This window comes from Hypanus sabinus, chromosome 10, assembly GCF_030144855.1.
Source record: "Hypanus sabinus isolate sHypSab1 chromosome 10, sHypSab1.hap1, whole genome shotgun sequence".
In the NCBI taxonomy this organism is placed as follows: Eukaryota; Metazoa; Chordata; class Chondrichthyes; order Myliobatiformes; family Dasyatidae; genus Hypanus; species Hypanus sabinus.
Window position 1 is genome coordinate 133,091,093 of NC_082715.1, and position 19,680 is coordinate 133,110,772.

Sequence of the window (19,680 nt, forward strand, 5' to 3'; positions counted from 1 at the left end):
ACAAGTGTGAGTTTTGCACTTTAGTAGGAGCAGCCAGGGTTGATCCTACACAGTGAACGGTAGGGCACTGAGGAGTGTGGTGGAACAAAGGGATCTGGGAATACAGGTCCATAATTTGTTGACAGTGGCATCACAGGTAGATGTAAAGAAAGTTTTTGGCACATTGCCTTCATAAATCAATGTATTGAATACAAGAATGGGATGTTATGTTGAAGATGTATAAGATGTTAGTGAAGCCTAATTTGGAGTATTGTGTACAGTTTCAGTCACCTACCTACAGGAAAAATGTAGACAATGTTGAAAGAGTGCAGAGAAAATTTACAGGGATGTTACCAGTTCTGGAAGACTTGAGTTATAAAGAAAGATTGAATAGGTTAGGACTGTTTTTTTTTTATATAACATAGAAGATTGAGAGGAGATTTGATAGAGGCATTCAAAATTATGAGGGGTATAGATAGGGTAAATACAAGCAGGCTTTTTCCTCCGAGGTTGGGTGAGATTACAATCTGAGGTCATGGGTTAAGAGTGAAAGGTGAGAAATCTAAGAGAATATGAGGGGAAACTTCTTCACTCAGAGGGTCATTAGAGTGTGGAATAAACAGCCAGTACAAGTGGTGCATGGAAGCTTGATTTCAATGTTTAAGGGAAGTTTGGTTAGGTACATGGATGGTAGGGATATGGGGGCTGTGGTCCCAGTGCAGGCTGATGGGACAAGACAGTTTAAAAAGTTTTTCCATGGGCTGTTTCCGTGCTGTACTCCATAACCATGACTCAGATACTGATTGACCAACTCACAACCTGCCTTCTTCTTTCCTCACTAAGAATGTGTGGTCTTCAGGCGTTAATGCCCTCTGCTGATTTCTCTTCCTAGCCTCAGTCCTCTCTTACTTTGCTTACATTCAGAACTCAAGTTGTTTTAAAGAAACTTCATCAGGATGACAGAGAGAATGTTCACTGGAACCGCATCTTACTCAATGTCTACGTCCATCTCATGGGTGCTAGAAATTATACCTTTCAGATCTCAAGTTGACCTAGCTAGAATCGAATGAGTCAACTTTCAAATTCAACTGCAGTTTTTTTAAACCAAAATTAACACACAGGTTCTTTTAAATCTTAACAGGTGCAACACAAGAACAAGAGCAGACATCTCAGTTTTTTAGGTAAAGGTTACAGGTAGATGGATAGATACTTTATTGATCCCAAAAGAAATTCCAGTGTCACAGTTGCAGTACAAGTGCACAGATACATAAATTATTAGAAGAGAATTAAGAAAGAATAAAAAACATTACCTCAAACAGTCAAACAGGAGAGAGTCATCACTTCCCTGGCTATAGGTGACTCTTTATAGAGCTCAATGGCCGAGGGTGAGAATGATCTCATACAGTGCTCTTTGGAGCAGCGCAGTTGTCTTAGTCTATTACTAAGGGTGCTCCTCTGTTCAATCAAGATGGCATGCAGAGGGTGAGAAACATAGTTCAGAATTGCCAGGATTTTCCATAAGGTTTTTTGTTCTATCACAGTGTGTTCAGTTTGACTCCTATAACAGAGCCAGCCTTTCTAATCAGTTTACTGAGCCTGTTGGCATCACCCGTGTTGAGGCCATTGCCCCGCATAGAAGATTGTGCTGGCAACAACAGACTGGTAGAGCATGTGAAGGAGAGGCCTACATTCTCCAAAGGACCTCAGACTCCTCAAGAAGTAGAGGTGACTCTGGCCCTTCTTGTAAGCAGCCTCTGTGTTGGTGCTCCACTCAACTCTGTTATCCAGGTCCTCACCACATCACCATCAACAGTAACAAGGAAGAGTGCAGGATTAGTCTTCTTAAAATCCATCACCATCTCCTTTGTAGTAAGGAGTTGGTGAGGTGTCTTTCAGTGAAGAGTGAAGCAGGCTCATTCTGTGTTGTAAATATCCAGTATTGATTGCACAAATGAGCCATGTTTAGTGTTGGAGACAGAAGAGACTGCAGTTGTTGAAAACTGGAGCCAAACCTGATCTGCTGGAGAAAGTCAGCAGGTCAGGCAACATCTGCAATGGGTGGACAATGTTTCAAGTTGAGACCTTCCAACTAGATTGTTTAGCAATGTGTAGATTACGCTTGCTGAAATCCCATCAATCCTTCAATATTGAAAGCTAGTCCCAACTCAGCCACAGAGGATTTAAAATTAATTATTATCTCAAAAAGTAAAATTGCCATTCTTAATTTTCAAAATTAAGGAAAATTGTTGAATGAAAAAAGGATGCAACCAGAAGACCTTATTCCAACAGTACTGTTGACTGAATGGTACTGGTATATGCTGGAAATTGGGTTTGATGTCTATTTGTCAAATTGTTGAAATAAGAAACATTAAGGAAGTCAGTTCAGCAATTAAATATCATCAGATTCAAACAATATATGAAACTGTCTGGATTGTTTGGAAAGTCTTTCAACACCTATTTCAATATTAGAAATTTGAAAGGTAAAATGCTGTGGATGATAAAAACAATTAATTTTAGAGTGATCTGTTGAAACATTTTTGGTCAATGGGGTAATCCCAAAGTGATAGATGCTCAGAATGGAAAACTAGTTGTTAAATATGACATGCACTTTGACAGAGAAGTGTGATTTTTTGATATTATACTTCTCCATAGCAACTTAACTTCAGTGAATTATGGGTACCACTTGATATCATACCTCTCCATGGCAACATCATCTCAGTGAATTATGGGTACTATTTATATTATACCTCTCCATAGCAACATCATCTCGGTGAATTATGGGTACTATTTGATATTATATATTACATATGCAATAAATAACAGAATACTCAAATATTCAGCAGCATCTGGTACAGAGAAGCTGCAGCAACATTTTGGGTTTGTGACTTTGCATGATAACATTATTCAAAGCTTGAATAGTTCTGATTAGCAGTTGGTACTTGCCCGTTGCTCTGAGAAAGGGTCATAGACTGAAACATGAACTCTGCTTTCTTCTCCATAGATGCTGTCTAACCTGCTGAACATTCACCACTTTTCTTTCAGCTTTCCAGTGGCTGCAGTGTTTTGTCACAAGCATCCTAGTCATTTTAGAAACATACCCAACTAACCACATTGCTCAAAGGGGGCCTCTATAATAAACTAAACATGCTTATGGCATCTTGACACAATCTGATGGAAAATTACAGATGCCCGATGGAAATACATACAATATGAGAAATCACGCCATGAATATCATTCAGGAAACACAAGGGATTAGTGTATCACTAATAGGCAAGTCACTATTGCATTATATAGTTTATGGGTAATATATAATAACAATAATAATAATTCATAGTTATAAAATTGGTGAACAGATGGGAAAGCAATCAGGTGAAAAAGAAAATTATAAATGCATCTTTCTCTGATTGTTGCACTGTGATTAGTGGGAAACTGCAGGGATTGTGTTTTGGGACCAGAACAGTGACTTGGACCAAATGTTATATAGCTGTGTTTGCTGATGATACAAAACCAGGAAGATTGTGAATAGGGGGTAGTGAGGTGGTGGGGGGAGGATGGGGAGATGTAAAGTGCTTTCAGGGGGAATGGGCACGCACAGTGTTATAAATAATCCACGTTGGTGTATAGAAATGCCGGCGATTTTTTAAAACAATGACAGGGCAATTATGAAGGCAAATGAGGCAAATGGTATACTGGTCTTTAAGAGTCAAATAGTCATAGAGCATCCTGCACAGAAACAGGCCCTTTGACCCATCAATTCCATGCTGACCATTTATTCTAATCCTGTGTTAATCCCATTGTTTATTCCCACTTTCTCATCAACTTGCACCCCTCTCCCTTCCAGAGTCAACTACTACACACTGGGCAAAATTTTCAGTAGACTGCATTACAAGAGGATTTGAATACAAGAATACAGATGTCTTAAATTAACTCTATAGACACTAAGTGATACTGAAACCATTATAGTCTATCTATTGTTGATTCTTTTTTACTTTAAAAAGCTTAAGCATGTCATAGGGGGACTGACACAAGGATGTACCAATTTGGTTCCGAAAATGGTAGGTCTGATGTCTGATAGAGATTGAGTAGGCTGGGCATCTGTGCTGTAGAATTCAGCAGTGAACAAAATTCACACAAGGAGGGTACTTCCCTTGGCTGAGAAGTGTGGAACTAAGGTTCACAGATTTAAAGAGCACATTTAGGACTGAGATGAGGAAAAATGCATTCACTCAGATTGAGCTGAATCTTTTTATTCTGCACCTGGAGGTGCAGTCTTTTGAGTTTATTCAAGATAGATGAAGGATTTCTGGATAATGTGAGAATTATGGATACAAGGAAAATTCCTGACAATTGAGCCGAGGAAAAGGATTGGCCTCAACAACCCATTGAAGTTCTTTATTTTATGTTTGTCTAAGCACTTCTATCTAGGATAAGCAAGGTAAATAATATAGACCACAGAACAACTGAGGTATCATATAAGACCCAGTAGCAGAATTAGGCCATTCAACCCTGATGATTTATTATCCCTCTTAAACCCCACTCTCCTGCCTTCACCCTGTAACCCTTCATGCCCTGATTAATCAAGAACCTATCAACCTCCACCTTAAACATACCCAATGACTTGGCCTGCACAGCTGTCTATGGCAATGCATTCCACAGATTCACCACCCTCTGGCTAACAAAATTTTTCCTCACCTCTGTTCTAAATGGACATCCCTCAATTCTGAGGGTGCGCCTTCGGCTCCTGAACTGCCCCACTATCGGAAACATCCTCTCCACATCCACTCTATCCAGATCTTTCAATATTCAATTGGTTTCAATTAAGATTCCACTTCCCCCCCCCCCCCCCCATTCTTCTAAACTCCAGTGAGTACAAGCCCAGGACCATCTCAAGAAAAGAAAATGTTAATGTATGCAGCTCATGTCTCTCTCTTTAAGATGTTGGCAGGTTAAATTAATGGTATTTTATTACAATCGTGAAGAGAACAATTAACAAACATTTGTATTCAGTACTGAACATTTTCCTTACCTTGCTAGATTTTCCAGTTGGGCTTTTGGGACTTTTGGGTTCCAGCTTTGTGCTTTGAATAGTGTCTACTACCTGTTCATTGTTGTGCACCTCTTCAGAGTCCCTTGTGGCTTGTTCACCTTCATTGCAATCATTGGTGTGGATGGATCTGTAGAAGAATAACAATATTGTTCCAAATCTAATACTTGAGCCAAATACCCTTCTTCAATGCCTCCTACTAAGATGTTACCGCAGCAACTAAAATGATATACTGACCATTGCAATTCCAACAGCAGGCTCATCTTATGAATGCGCTAAGTTCGTTGTTTATGCGTAGTTTGTTGTTTCTGTTTTATTATTAGTGGCAGGGTGTTTAAATAAGTAAATCATGCTGCAGTTACATAAAACTTCAGTCAGACCACACTTGGAGTATTGAGTGCCCTTCTGGTGGCCCCATTATAGGAAGGATGTGGAGACTGTGGGAAAGACGCAGACAAGGTTTACTGAGATTTTGCCTGCATCAGCGGGTGTGAGCTCTGATGGTCAAAATTGGGTTGTTCTCCTTAGAGCGTTGATGACTTTAAGGAGAGATGTGGTGGATAGTTTTTTTTTTAAATTATGGCAGGTATAGATAGGGCAGACAGTGAAAAAATTGTTCCCCAGGATAGAAACGTCAAACTCCACTGGACATGCTTTTAATATTGGGGGGAGGAGCTTAAAAGCAATGTGAGGGGCATTTTTTTTTTTTGCAGAGAGTGGTTGGTTGCCTGGACTGTTTTTCCAGAGGTAACAGTGGAATCAAGCAGTTTAGAGAAATTTAGATAGACACCTGAGTACAAAGGGAATGGAGGGATGTGGGTGATAAACGGGACCATAAATCAGCATTAAGACTGGCACAATGTTGTGGGCCAGATGGCCTGCCTGATGCCGTACTCTTCTAGATTCCCTGTCCAATCTTATTACCTTCATTGCTTCCTGTTGAATTTTGTCACAGCCAGGTCAAATAAGGCTTTTTCCCCATCAGCTGATAAGATGCTAATAAAACACTGTTGAACAAAGTCCATGCTGGCATTGTACAAGTTGGATGGGATATTTCGCAAGTTTTAATAAATACCCTCACTGGTACATTGACAGTTCATAAAAGTTCTAAGTATATCTAGGCACAACATTGAGTGCTTTGTACTGAGAAGGGTCTCCAAGATAAGGTGATAAAGCGGCAGAGGCCAGGCTTTTTAATGGGACCAGCTGGTCAGACTGAGTAGACCCTCCGGGCTTCTTACCTTGGGACAACTGTGCACCATACAAGTATTGCAGTAAAGTTTGATGTTCAGTCACATGATCTTCAAATAACTCACACCACTTCTCAGTACATCCTGTGGATCTGTGGGTGCAATTTACCAAACCACATGAAGCAGCACGCCTCGGCTGTGGAGAAGTACGATGCTGGAGTTCAGCTGTGAGTCAGGGAATAAGCACACAGGCTCAAAGCATCAGGGCAAGACTGCAGAAACTGGAGATCTGAAATACTCTTGGAAAATAACCACGAACAAGAGCTCACGTTTCAGGTTAGGCAACATCCAATCAGCCTGAAACATCATCTCCTGCCTTTTTCTCCATACATGGTGCCTGACTTGCTGAGTACCAAGAAAGGTTTTATTTCAATCTGTTGTCTCGCCTGTGTAAGGCAAACATTGCAACTACATTTGCATGCAAGAGATGGAGCCTTGTTAGGGGAACTCTTTGAATTTCTGGATATAGCACAGTTGAAGAAGAAACAATCTCCCTACTCTGCCAATTGCAGATGACTGCTCTCTCACCAATGCATCACTCTACTCATTGTCCTTAGGTGAAAGCATTTCTAGTTTTGCAGCAAAATTTAATCTTTTTTTTATTAAGGTTGCTTTTATTTGTAATTCCCCAACCTGATTAAACACATAGAAAGAGACTTTACACACTCAGGCAGATTATATTTACAGTCTGTGGTGTTGTGAAAGACCTGCCTTTACAGTAAGTGTCATCGCACTCATGTCCTCTCAAGTCAGAACGTGACGGATTCACCCCCACCCATGGATTTCAGTGCTCTCCACGCCTCACTTCTTGGTGAGCCTGCCCTCACCTGTCAACTGCAGCTGCAGAATTTATCACCATGGATTTTCTTCCATTCTCTCAGAGCCACCTCTGGAATTCTGAAAGGATATACCCTTGGCCCTCTTCAATCTGTCATCAGCTTCTCAGCTATACCATCCTTTTTCCCTTCAGCTCAACTTGTCACCACTTCTCCCTGGCTCCTCTGTGAAGCCAGGCTGCCTTGTCCAATACTTGTTACTGGAAGAGCAGGAATTTGCTCCTTCAATACGGGAAAGACCAAAGCCATTGAGTCCCTACTACAAGTTCCACTCTTTGTGTCTGGCTGAACCAGATTTCTCACAATCTTGCTGTTGTAACTGTGCTTGGGCTGACTTGTCAGCTTGAAATCTTCTAGAAATTCCGTCTGCAAGTCCACGTCATATTTGACCCCACGGTTTCAACTTTACATCAGCACCTTCACCGAGACTGTCTACTGCCCCTGACAATGTTATCCAGCACTGCCCCTGAGGAATCTCTTTCCCTTACCACGTCCAGTTTCAGGACAGCTCCCCACCTTTGTTTGACTTCCTCGTTAAACACCATGAAAGCGAGCATGTCATACACCTTGACCACTTTATCCACGCTTGCATAGCCAGTTTCAGTGAAATATGAGCCTGGACCCTCAGATCCCTCTGTACCTCAATGCTATTAAGAGGACTATCATCAACTGTACAATTTTCCCTTCCACTTCGACATCACAAATAGCAAAATCTCTCCTCCTTACCTCTCTTCCACAGTTCACTGTCCTCTCCTATCAGATTCCCTCACCTTCAGCCCTCTACCGCTTCCACCAATCACCTCCCAGCTTCTTACTTCTCTCCTCCCTTCCCCACCCTCTCACCTTCCCCCATACTTGGCTCTAGTTATCATCTGCTAACGTGTACTCTTTTCCCTCCCCACACCACCTTATTCTGGCTTCTACCCCCTTCCTTTCCAGCCTCGATAAAGGGCCTTGCTCTGAAATGGACACTGTTTATTCCCCTCCTTAGAACTGTTTCTTTTTTGAATAAAGGCAAAGCATTTGCTATTCTAAACCCCTTCAGCCTGTTGCTCATGAGGACACAAAGATCCTCATCAAAGCCCCAGTAACCTCCCCGCTTGTTTCCTTCGATATTTTGAGAAAAACACCAACATGCTCTGGAAACATACAAGCCTTAATGCTTTCTCAAAGACCTACAGCACCTCCTCCTTAATCTCAAAATACCCCAGAACATGAGCACACCCCACTCTGTTTTCACTGTTCTCTAGTATCTTCTCTTCAATACCAACACAAAGTACTCATTTAGTACCTCAGACACTTGCTCTGTCTCCAAACACAATTTCCCTCCTTTATCCTGCAGTGGAGCTACCCACTCCCTCTCCTTGGTTATCAGAATCAGAACAAAGTTTATCACCACTGACATATGTCATGAAATTTGTTGTTTTATGACAGAGTATAGTTCAAGATATAAAACATTAATGTAAGTTGCAATAAAAAAGTGCAATAGTTAAAGAATGCAGAAGAAGAATAGTGAAGTAGTGTTCATGAGATCATGGAACGTTCAGGAGTCTGATGGTAGAAGGGAAGAAGCTGTTCCTGAAATGCTGAGAGTACGCATCTTCAGACTCCTCTATCTCCTCTTTTTCTTAGTACAGTCGGCCCTCCTTATCCGCAAATTCCGCATGCGCGAATTCAACCAACCGCGAATCGCGAAAACCCGGAAGTGCTCTTCCAGCACTTGTTGTTCAAGCATGTACAGACTTTTTTTTTCTTGTCATTATTCCCTAAACAATGCAGTGTAACAACTATTTTACATAGCATTTACATTGTATTAGGTATTATAAGTAATCTAGAGATAATTTAAAGTATACAGGAGGATGTGCGTGTGTTATCGTGCATCAGGATCGAGAAAAATCGGAAGTTCTCTTACCAAGGAAGTCGGAACAGATACATCCGGTATTATTTAGCGTTAGTTAGTCGAACGTTTGTCTTAGTATATAGTATATATTTTACCTTTCTATGCATATAAAACACTTAAGAACTTATGTTTCAGCGCCAGGCTTGGGAACGGAATTCGATCCAGTGACAGACCACTTCCGAGTGTGCTCTCCATCCATGCCGGGTTGATGTGGAGGATCAAAGAATCAAAAACCCAAAACCCAATAATTAAACCACTGCGTTGCTTAGTAATAATTGTAGTTTGCATCGGGGCAGAGCCTTTCTCACTTTATCCTCTAAAATTGTTCCGATCATTGACCGACGTAGCCCAACGCTTTTCCAATGACTGATGGCGTTTCACCTCTTTCCGATCGCTTTATTATTTCCACTTTATTTTCAATCGTTATCGTGATTATCTTCATGAACAGAAACACTGCGGATTCAGATCTCTGTCGCCGGGTCCTGATGTCCACCGCACTGAGACAGGTTAAATAAGGTCTGGGGTTCTGCTGGGTCCTAAGGTCCAGCGCATTGAGACAGGTTGAATAAGGGACTTGAGCATCCGCAAACTTTGGTATCCGCGAGGGGTCCTGGAACCAATCCCTGGTGGATAAGGAGGGCCAACTGTATGGGTATCAAATTTCTTGGGATTATACTTGAGATCCTGCTCACCAAGGGCATTTCAAGATCTCTTTTGGCTTCCTAATTGCTTGCTTGAGCATTTTCCTGCTACCTTTACATTCCACAATGATTTTAGCTTCCTAAACCCTGCATATTCTTCCTGTTGCTTCCTGAATAAATTTTGGACCCCTGGGGTCATCCAGGGTCCTCTTACCTTACCATCCTTGCCCTTACTCCGCAGCAGAACATGCCGATCCTGAGCTCTGATCAGCTAGTCTTTACACAACTTCCACCCCTCAAGTGTGGACTCGACTGACAGCAGCTGCTCTCAATCAGTGCCCTTTAGTTCCTGTTTTATCTTGTCATGATTCGGCCTCTCCCAATCTAATACCTTCCTACAAGATCCAGTTTTATCCTTACTCATAATCATCTTAAAACAGAAGGAGCTACAGTCGCTGTTCCCAAAACGTTCAGGTCTGTCACCAGGCCTGGCTCAATTCCCAAAACTAAGCCCAGTTTCTTCTTCTGGAGTTTCCACATACTGTTGCAAGAGGGTAAGAAGTTGTTGCTCCCTTTTTAAATAACCGCTGCCTGTAGTTGGAGTTTCCACATACTGCTGTGGAGATCTGTTCTAGGACCCCTTCTCTTCGTGATTCTTATTAATGACCTGGATGAGGAAGTGGAGGGATGGGACAGTAAATGTGCTGATGACACAAAGGTTGGAGGTGTTGTGGATAGTATGGAGGGTTGTCAGAGGTTACAGCAGGACATTGATGGGATGCAAAACTGGGCTGAGAAGTGGCAGATGGGGTTAGACCCAGATAACTGAGAAGTGGTTCATTTTGGTAGGTCAAATAGGATGGCAGAATATAGTATTAATGGTAAGACTCTTGGCAGTGTGGAGGATCAGAGGGATCTTGGAATCCGGGTCCATAGGACACTCAAAGCCACTACGCAGGTTGACCCTGTGGTTAAGAAGGCATACGGTGCATTAGCCTTCATCAACTGTGGGATTGAGTTTAAGAGCCAAGAGGTAATGTTGCAGCTATATAGGACCCTGGTCGGACCCCACTTGGAGTACTGTGCTCAGTTCTGGTCACCTCACTGCAGGGAGGATGTGGAAACTATAGAAAGGGTGTAGGGGAGATTTTCAAGGATGTTGCCTGGATTGGGGAGCATGCCTTACGAGAATAGGTCGAGTGAACTTGGCCTTTTCTCCTTGGAGTGACAGAGGATGAGAGGTGACTTGAGAGAGGGATGTAAGATGATGAGAGGCATTGATCGTGTGGATAGTCAGAGACTTTTTCCCAGGGCTGAAGTGGTTAGCATGAGAGGACACAGTTTTAAGGTGCTTGGAAATAGGTACAGAGGAGATGTCAGGGGGTAAGATTTTAACACAGAGTGGTGAGTGTGTGGAAGGGGCTGCTGCCAACGGTAGTGGAGGCGGATACGATAGGGTCTTTTAAGAAACTCCTGGATAGGTACATGGAGTTTAGAAAAATAGAAGGCTATGGGTAATCCTAGGTAATTTCTAAACTAAGTACGTGTTCAGCACAGCATTGTGGGCTGAAAGGCCTGTATTGTGTAGTTTCTATATTGTTCCTGTATTCTATGTTTCTAAGAACTGCTCTTGGATGCACTGAAGAAAAGCCACTCCATCTAAATGTTTCTTCTTTTAAGGGAATACCAATGAATACTGAGGAAGTTAAAGCCACCTATTATGGCAAGCCTGTTGTTCCTGCATCTTTCCATAATCTGTCTGCTTTTCTGTTCCTACACCTCTCAGTGGCTATGGGAGGCCTAGAATATAATCCCCTCAGTATTACCCATTTCAGAGCTCCACCCAAACTGCCTCTGCAGTTGAGCTCTTTGGTACGTCCTCTCTCGAGTACCATTGTGATATTTTCCCCTAATGGCAATGTAACCCCTCTACTTCTTTTACCCCATTTTCTATCGCATCTAAAACAGTGAAAACCATTGAGCAGCCAGTCCTGTTCTTCACACATCCACCTCTGTAACAGCAACTACACAGAAATTTCATGTACTGAACCTCCTCGCCCATAATACTCCTTATACATTCCAGCCTATCGTACCATCTTTAATAGCCTGTTCCTCGCTAACCTTTCTTTCAGTCTTACCTGTCATACCATTTTTCTTGTATTATACCCTACCCACCTTGCTGTCTTGTTGCTGTGGTTGTTGGTCCTTTGCCACACTAGTTAAAACCCTACTGATTAGCACAAGCCAACCTCCCAGCAAGGATACCCTCCAGTTCAGATGTAAACTATCTTGCTTTTACAACTTACGTGTGTCCTGGACGATTGCCCAATGATCCATAAATCTGAAGCTCTCCTTCCTGCATCAGCTGAAAAGCTGCAAGTCGAACTGCACTTTTCATCTAATGATCGGCTCACGAAGCAGCTGAAGTCATTTTGAACCACTTAATTTTCTTGTCGTTCAAGTAATTGACTTCAGGAAGAGAGGCAGCACTGAGGTTGAAAGGTTGAGGGCTTCAAATACCAAGGAGTGCCCTGGTCCAACCACCTAGGTCAAGAAAGTTCACCAACAACTCCACCTCTTTGGGAGGCTAAAGGAATTTGTTTTGTCCCTGTCGACCATCACCATTTTCTACCGGTGCGCCATTCTAAGCATCTTATCTGGATGCATCATGGCTTGGCACGTCTGCAGAGTTGTGGACACAGCTTAGCACAAGACAGAAACCAGACCCCTGTAATGCCGAGGCTTCTTAAGGCCTTGCTCAGCCCGCACTTGGAGTATCGTGAGCAGTTTTAGGCCTCATAGCTAAGAAAGGAAGTGCTGACATTGGAGAGGGTCTAGAAGAGGTTTATGAGAATAATCCTGGGAATGAAAGGGTAAATGTATCAAGAGCGTTTCATGACGCTGCAAATGTATTTGCTGGACTTTAGCATGAGGGAAGAGTGGAGAAGATGTGGGAGAGTCTAGAACCAGAGGACACATCAGAATAGAAAGATTTCCCTTTAGAACGCAGATGAGGAGGAATTTCTTCAGCCTTAGGGTGCTGAGTCTGTGGAATTCGTTGCCAAAGACAGCTGTGGAAGCCAAGGCATTACGTATATTTAAAGCTGAGATTGATAGCTTCCTGATTAGTAAGAGCATCCAAAGTTACAGGGAGAGGGCAGGAAAATGAGATGGAGAAAGAAAATAAACCAGCCATCATCCAATGGCACAGCAGACTCGATGAGCCAAATGGCCTAACTTGCTTCTAAGTCTTATCTTAAGGACTCTGTGAATACTTACGCTGCCTCAAGGCAGCCAGCATAATCGAAGTCCCCAGCCACCCTGGGCATTGTCTGTTCTCTCCCCCACCACCCCCCCCCCAATTGGGCTGAAGATACAAAGAACTGAAAGCATGTTCTGAGACAACTGAACAGTTCCCTAGTACACTACGATGGATCTTGAACTCACAGTGGACCTCATATGATCTTGCTCCTTATTGCCTACCTGACCTGCACTTTCCCTAAAGCAGTTCCACTTCATTCTGCATTGTTATTGTTCTACCTTGTCCTCTTTGCATTGGGTAATGAATTGATCTGTATGAACAGTAGGCAAGAGAAGTTTGCCGCTGTATCTTAGTACATATGACAATAATAAACCTGACCCATTTCTAATTTTCACCCCATCACAAAGCTGGGAGAGAGGCCATTTTAAGAAGATGGCAATGGATGCAAAGCCAGTCTCAATCTGGATTTCCCACACTGTGTTAAGCAAGGGTAAGGTCAAAGGGAATGAGTTATGAATTAGGTCACAGGTCAGCCCAAGCGTCTTCCTTCTGGAGCTTTCTCTGAAACTCCCTTCCCAATTCCTGGTTTTGTGCAGATGTGTTCACTTGGTAGATTTCACTGCTGAGGCACAAGGTGCTTTGCCACAGAACATGACTGAAGTAAAGATGGCTTCATAGAATAAGGCACAATTAGGTAACTAACTGAAGGAGAGGCAGTTAAGGGCTTCTGGCGGCAGGATAGATGTTGTCTCACTGGTACACTACGGCAAATATCATTAGACACCACCTTCAATAATTCCACAATAAGATAGAATCAAGGAATTGTGTTATGTCAGAGGCTGAAACAAAAACCAGCTCTTCCTTATGTAATATTCAGTAGCCTGTGCCATGATCGCTTCCTTTGATCTCCTGTTTACTGTTTCCAGTGAAGAAAAACATTGGTATTAATTATTAGTGAACATTACGATACCTACTTGCCTTATTACTTCTTGATTTACAGAAATAATATCACAAGTATATATTGTACAGTTTTTAAACTAAGCCCTCCAGTTTCATTTTATTAATGTTTAACCCTTTGATGAATTAACTATGACCTATTGTTTCTAGACAGCACTTTCTGATGCAGACAATTCAAAATAAAATTGAGTTTTTGGTAGAAGACTTCAGTTCAAAGTATGATGACAGTTGAACCTGGTGATGTTTAGCCCTATTCCTTGTTACTCATAAAGGCACAATCCTCCAGTCTCTCCCACAATATCATTGATGGCAAAAAGCACAGCCAAGTATCTCCAGGTTAATTCAAGGAAATCTATTTATGGCTTGGACTTAGATACACAAATCATAATTTCCAAAAGTTTTTTGATGATTCATACATAACAAACAGAGATAAGACACCTGAACTTGTAGTGTATGGAATAAGGTAGATGACCTTGTGCACAGGTAGAGATAGACAGATATAACGTTGTGGTTGAAAGAAGATCAACGTTTGGAGCTTAATATCCAAGGATACACCTTGTATTGAAAGGACAGGCAGGTAGGCAAAGGGGCAGGGATGCCTCTGTTGTAAAAAATAAAATAAAATCCTTTGAAAGAGGTGGGATCAGAAGATGTAGAAGCCTTCTGAGTAGAGTTAAAAAACTACAAAGGTAAAAAGATCCTGATTGGAATTATATACAAGCCTCTGAGCAGTATCTAGAATGTGGGATATAAATTACAATAGGAAATAGAAAGGGTGTGTACAAAGGACAATGTTATGATAGTCTGAGGGATTTCAATATGCATGTAGCTTGGGAAAAACAGGTTGGTGCTGGATCCCAAGACAGGGAATTTTCAGATTGCCTACAAGATGGCATCTTAGAGGAGCTTGTGGTTGAGCCCACTGGTGGAACGGCAATTGTGGATAAGGTAAACCAGATTTGATTAGGAGGCTTAACATAAGGGAACCCTTAGGAGGCAGTGATCATAACGTGATAGAGTTCACCCTGCAATTTGTGAAGGAGAAGGTGAAGTCAGATGTATCAGTATGACAGCGATGCATAAAGGGAATTATAAAGTTGATTGGAAAGGGACACTAGCAGGGATGATGGCAGAACGGCAGAGGCTGGAGTTTCTGGAAGCAATTGGGAAGGTGCAGGATAGAGACATCCCAAAGATGAAGAAGTAGTCTAAAGGCAGCATGATGCACCCATGGCTGACAAGGGAAGTCAAGGACAGCAGAAAAGCAGAAGAGGGGACAAATAATGTAGCAAAATGCAGTAGGAAGTTAGATGTTTGAGAAGCTTTTGAAAACCAATATAAGGCAACTAAAAACCCATAAGGTAAGAGAAGATGAAATATGAAGGTGAGCTGGAGAATACCAAAAGATTTTTCAAATACGTAAAGAGTAAAAGAGAGGTGAGAATGGATATCAGACAGCTGCAAAATGACGCTGGAGAGGTAGGAATGGGAGACAAAGAAATGGCGGATGAAATTCTTAAGTATTTTGAGTCAGTTTTCACTGTGGAAGGCACTAGCAGTATGTCAGACATTCAAGAGTGTCAGGGGGCAGAAGTGAGTGTAGCTGTTATTGCTAAGGAGAAGGTGCTTGGGACGCTGAAAGGTCTTAAGGTAGATAAGTCAACTGGAGAAAATGGACGATACCTCAAGGTTCTAAAAATGGTAGCTGAAGAGATTGAGGAGGCATCGGAAATGATCTTTCAAGAATCACTAGATTCTGGAATGGTCCCAGAAGACTGGACAATTGCAAATGTCACTCCACTCTTTAAAGGAGGGAAGCAGAAGAAGCAAGTTGTACACCAGTTAGCCTGACTCCATGGTTGGGAAGATGTTGAAACCCATTATTAAGGATGAAGTTTCAAGATACTTGAAGGCATATGATAAAATAGGCCAAAGTCAGCATGGTTTCCTTAAGGGGAAATCTTGCCTGACAAATCTGTTGGAATTCCTTGAGGAAATAACAGGCAGGAGAGCCAGTGAAAGATGTTTATTTGGATTTTCAGAAGGCCTTTGCCTCACATGTGGTTGTTTAACAAGTTAAAGCCAGTGGTATTACAGGAAAGATACTAGCATGGATAGAAGATTGGCTGAGAAGGAGGAGGCAAAGAGCGAGAATAAAGGGGACCTTTTCTGCTTGGCTGGTGATGACCAGTGGTATTCCGCAGGGACCATTTTTAGGGTCACCTCTTTTCACATTATATGTCAATGATTTTGATATTGGAAGTGATGGCTTGTGGCCAGATTTGCAGATGATCTGAAGATAGGTAGAGGGACAGACAGAGTTGAGGAAGCAAGGAGTCTATAGAAGGACTTAGACAGATTAGGAGAATTAGCAAAGAGTGGCAAATCAAATACAATACTGTATAGGGAAGTGATGCACTTTGGTAGAAGGAATAAAGGCTTAGACTATTTTCTTAATGGGGAGAAAATTCAAAAATCAGAGGGTCAAAAGGATCTGGAAGTCCCTGTGCAGCATTTCCTACTGGTCAACTTGCAGGTTGAGCCAGTGCTAAGGGAGGGAAATGCAATGCCAACATTAATTCCAAGGAGTCCAGAATACTTAACAGCAAAGATGCAATGCTGAGGCTTTATGAGATATTGGTCAGACCGCACTTGGCAGTACTGTATTGTGAGCAGCTTTGTGCCCCTTATCTAACAAAACATGCGCTGGTGATGGAAATGTCCCAGAGGAGATTCATGAGAATGAATCTGGGACTGAAAGGGTTAACACATGAGGAGCGTTTGATGTTCTGGGCCTGTACTTGCTGGAGTTTAGAGAAATGAGGGAGGATCACATTGAAACCTATGGAATATTGAAAGGTCGGGATGTGGGGAAGATTTTTCATATGGTGGAGAACAGGGGGCAAAGTAGAATAGAGGGATGTCCATTTAGAACAGAGAGGAGGAGAATTTATGGAATTCATTGCCACAGACGGCTGTGCAGGCAAAGTCATTGAATATTTTAAAGTGGAGGATAATAGGTTCTGAATTAGTCAGGGCATCAAAGGTCACAGGGAGAAAGCAGGAGAGTGGTGTTGAGGGGAATAATAAATCAGCCATGATGGAATGGTACAGAAGACTTGATAGGCTGAATGGGCTAATTCTGCTCCCATGTCTTATAAACTGTGACTTCCCTCTAGCACATCTGCAAAGCTCTTGTTGATATCTCATCCATTTCCTACACCTCTGTACTCCACTCCTCTCCACCATGACAAAACGAGGATGGATTTCCACTGGTCATTAGCTCCTACCACACCAGGTCCGCATTGAGCCAAACAACATCTCAAGTAACCACTCCCAGATAGGTGTTCCCCTTCTGAGAATTTCATAGGAACAGATCCCTTTGGGATTCTCCGATCCATTTTTCCATTCTCACACGCCACTTTCCCTGGCTGTAACTGGAAATGCAACACTTGCCCTTTCACTTCTTCCCTTCCCACAATTCCCAGGGCCCAATCAGTATGTCCAGGTAAAAAAAAGTGGTTGAACTTTTTCCAATCCAGTGCACTTCATTCAAAAGTCACAATGTGGTTCCTGCAACTTTCAGAGCACCAAACACAGACTGGGTGGCCGAGCAACTGCCTAGAGGTATAACACCGAGGTTTCTAGTTTCACACCTGTAAGGGCACCACTCAAGTTCCCTTTGCCTGAGCTCATCTGGGAGTGAAACAGCAAGGGACTGTGACCTCAATCTCTGAGGCTGACGTCAGAGCATACTGCAGGTGGGTGAACCCACGGACAGCATCTGTCTGAGACTATGTACCTGGCTAAGTACTAAAAGCCTGTGCTAATCAACTGGAGCGTTTACTGATGTTTTTAACCCCTCGCTTCGGTAGTCTCTGGTAGCCACCTGCTTCAAGCAGGCTTCGATCATACTGGTGCCCAAGAAGAACACAATAACGTGCCTCAATATCCAGTGGCCACTGACATCCACTGTGATAAAGTGCTTTGAGAGGTTGGTCATGAAGCATACCAACTCTTGCCTGAGGAGGGACATGGATCTGCTCCAATCTGCCTCCTGTCACAGCAGGTGTAATTTCATTGGCTCTCTACTCAGCTCTAGAACATCTAGAACAGTGGCGATGCATACACCGAGATGTCCTTCAGAATCAGATTTAATATCACCAGCATATGTCGTGAAATGTGTTACCTTACAGAAGCCATATAATGAAATACATGATAAATAAATACAGAGAAAAAGAATTATAGTGATATATAAACAAAAGAAAACCTGCAGATGCTACAAATCCAAGCAACACAGACCGTTCAGTCTGAAACATCGACTGTACTCGTTCAATGAGTACAATAATAATATTATTAGTAATAATAATAAATAAGTAATGCAGAAAAAGTAGTCAGGTAGTGTCTCTCTGCAACTGGACCCTTGTGTTCCTAACTGACAGACCACAATCTGTACGGATTGGAAATAACATCTCCACCTTCATGACAATCAACACTGGCACACATCAGGGATGTGTGCTTAGCCCACTGCTCTACTCTCTCTATACCCATTACTGTGGTTAAGCACAGCTCAAATGCCATCTATAAATCTGATGGCGATACAACTATTGTTGGCAGAATTTCAGATGGTGACAAAACGACGTACAGGAGCAAGGTATACCAGTTAGTTGAGTGGTGTCACAGCAACAACCTTGCACTCAACGTCAGTAAGACCGAAGAGCTGATTGTGGACGTCAGGAAGGGTATGACGAGGGAACACAAACCAATTCACATATAGGGATCAGAAGTGGAGAGGGTGTGCAATTTCAAGTTCCTGTCAATATCTCTGAGGACGCAGCATATTGATGCATCTATAAAGAAAGCAAGACAGCAGCCATATCTCATTAGGAGTTTGAAGGGAATTGGTTTGTCAATTAAAACACTCAAAAACATCTACAGATGTACCATGGACAGCATTGTGTCTGGCTGCATCACCGTCTGGCGGATACAGTCCGATTCATCACAGGGAAAACCTTCCCACCATTGAGTACACCTACAAGAGCTACCACAAGAAAGCAGCATCTCTTCTCCCTCCTATCAGCAAGGAGGCTGCACACCACCAGGTTTGGGAATGATTATTACCCTTCAACCATCAGGCTCCAGACCTAATGCGGATAACTTGACTCACCTTGACGCTGAGCTGAAGACTGAACACAACCTACAGACTCACTTTCAAGAATTCTACAACTCATGTACTTAGCCTGGTTTATTTAGTTATCAGTATTTATTCTTGTATTTGCACAGTTCGTCTTTTGCACATTGGTTGTTTGTCAGTCTTTGCGTGCAGTTTTTCATTGATTCTATTGCATTCCCTTGTTCTACTATAAATTCCTGCAAGAAAATGAATTTCAGGTTACATGCACCTACTTTGATAATAAATCTACTCTGAACTTCAGATTGAAGCCTCTATCCAAAGTTGCCCCTCTTGGTTTACTGTCTCCTGCACCATCACCAATTTCAAAATCACCTGACCACCGTCATCTGAAAGCCTGCAAAGTGCTAACTTTGGTTCCAGTTATGAGAATCAACAAGACTAATATTCTGATTCTTTGGTGCTGGGGAGTAGCTTCTGACCCTGACTGCCACCTAGTGATCTCTAAGGGGAGGATGTCTTATTTGCAGCAACACAAGAAAAGCTGAGGGAACGCAACAAGTCAAGCAAGCAGCATCCAAGGAGGGAAATGGACAGTCGATATTCCAAGTCAAAATCCGTCATCGGGTTTGAAAGGTAGTGGGGAGCGAGCCAGAATAGAAAGGTGAAGGGTAGAGATG

At 42.4% G+C, this 19,680-nt stretch overlaps 1 protein-coding gene across 1 annotated transcript in view; it reads right to left on the bottom strand.

The window, feature by feature from the left end:
* crybg1a (crystallin beta-gamma domain containing 1a) overlaps window positions 1–19,680 on the bottom strand; it is a 221,013-nt gene that overhangs the window by 135,997 nt on the left and 65,336 nt on the right. The window contains exon 2 of the mRNA XM_059983490.1: window positions 5,006–5,153. Coding sequence (XP_059839473.1) covers window positions 5,006–5,153 — 148 coding nt within the window. The remainder of the gene's footprint in view (window positions 1–5,005; window positions 5,154–19,680) is intronic.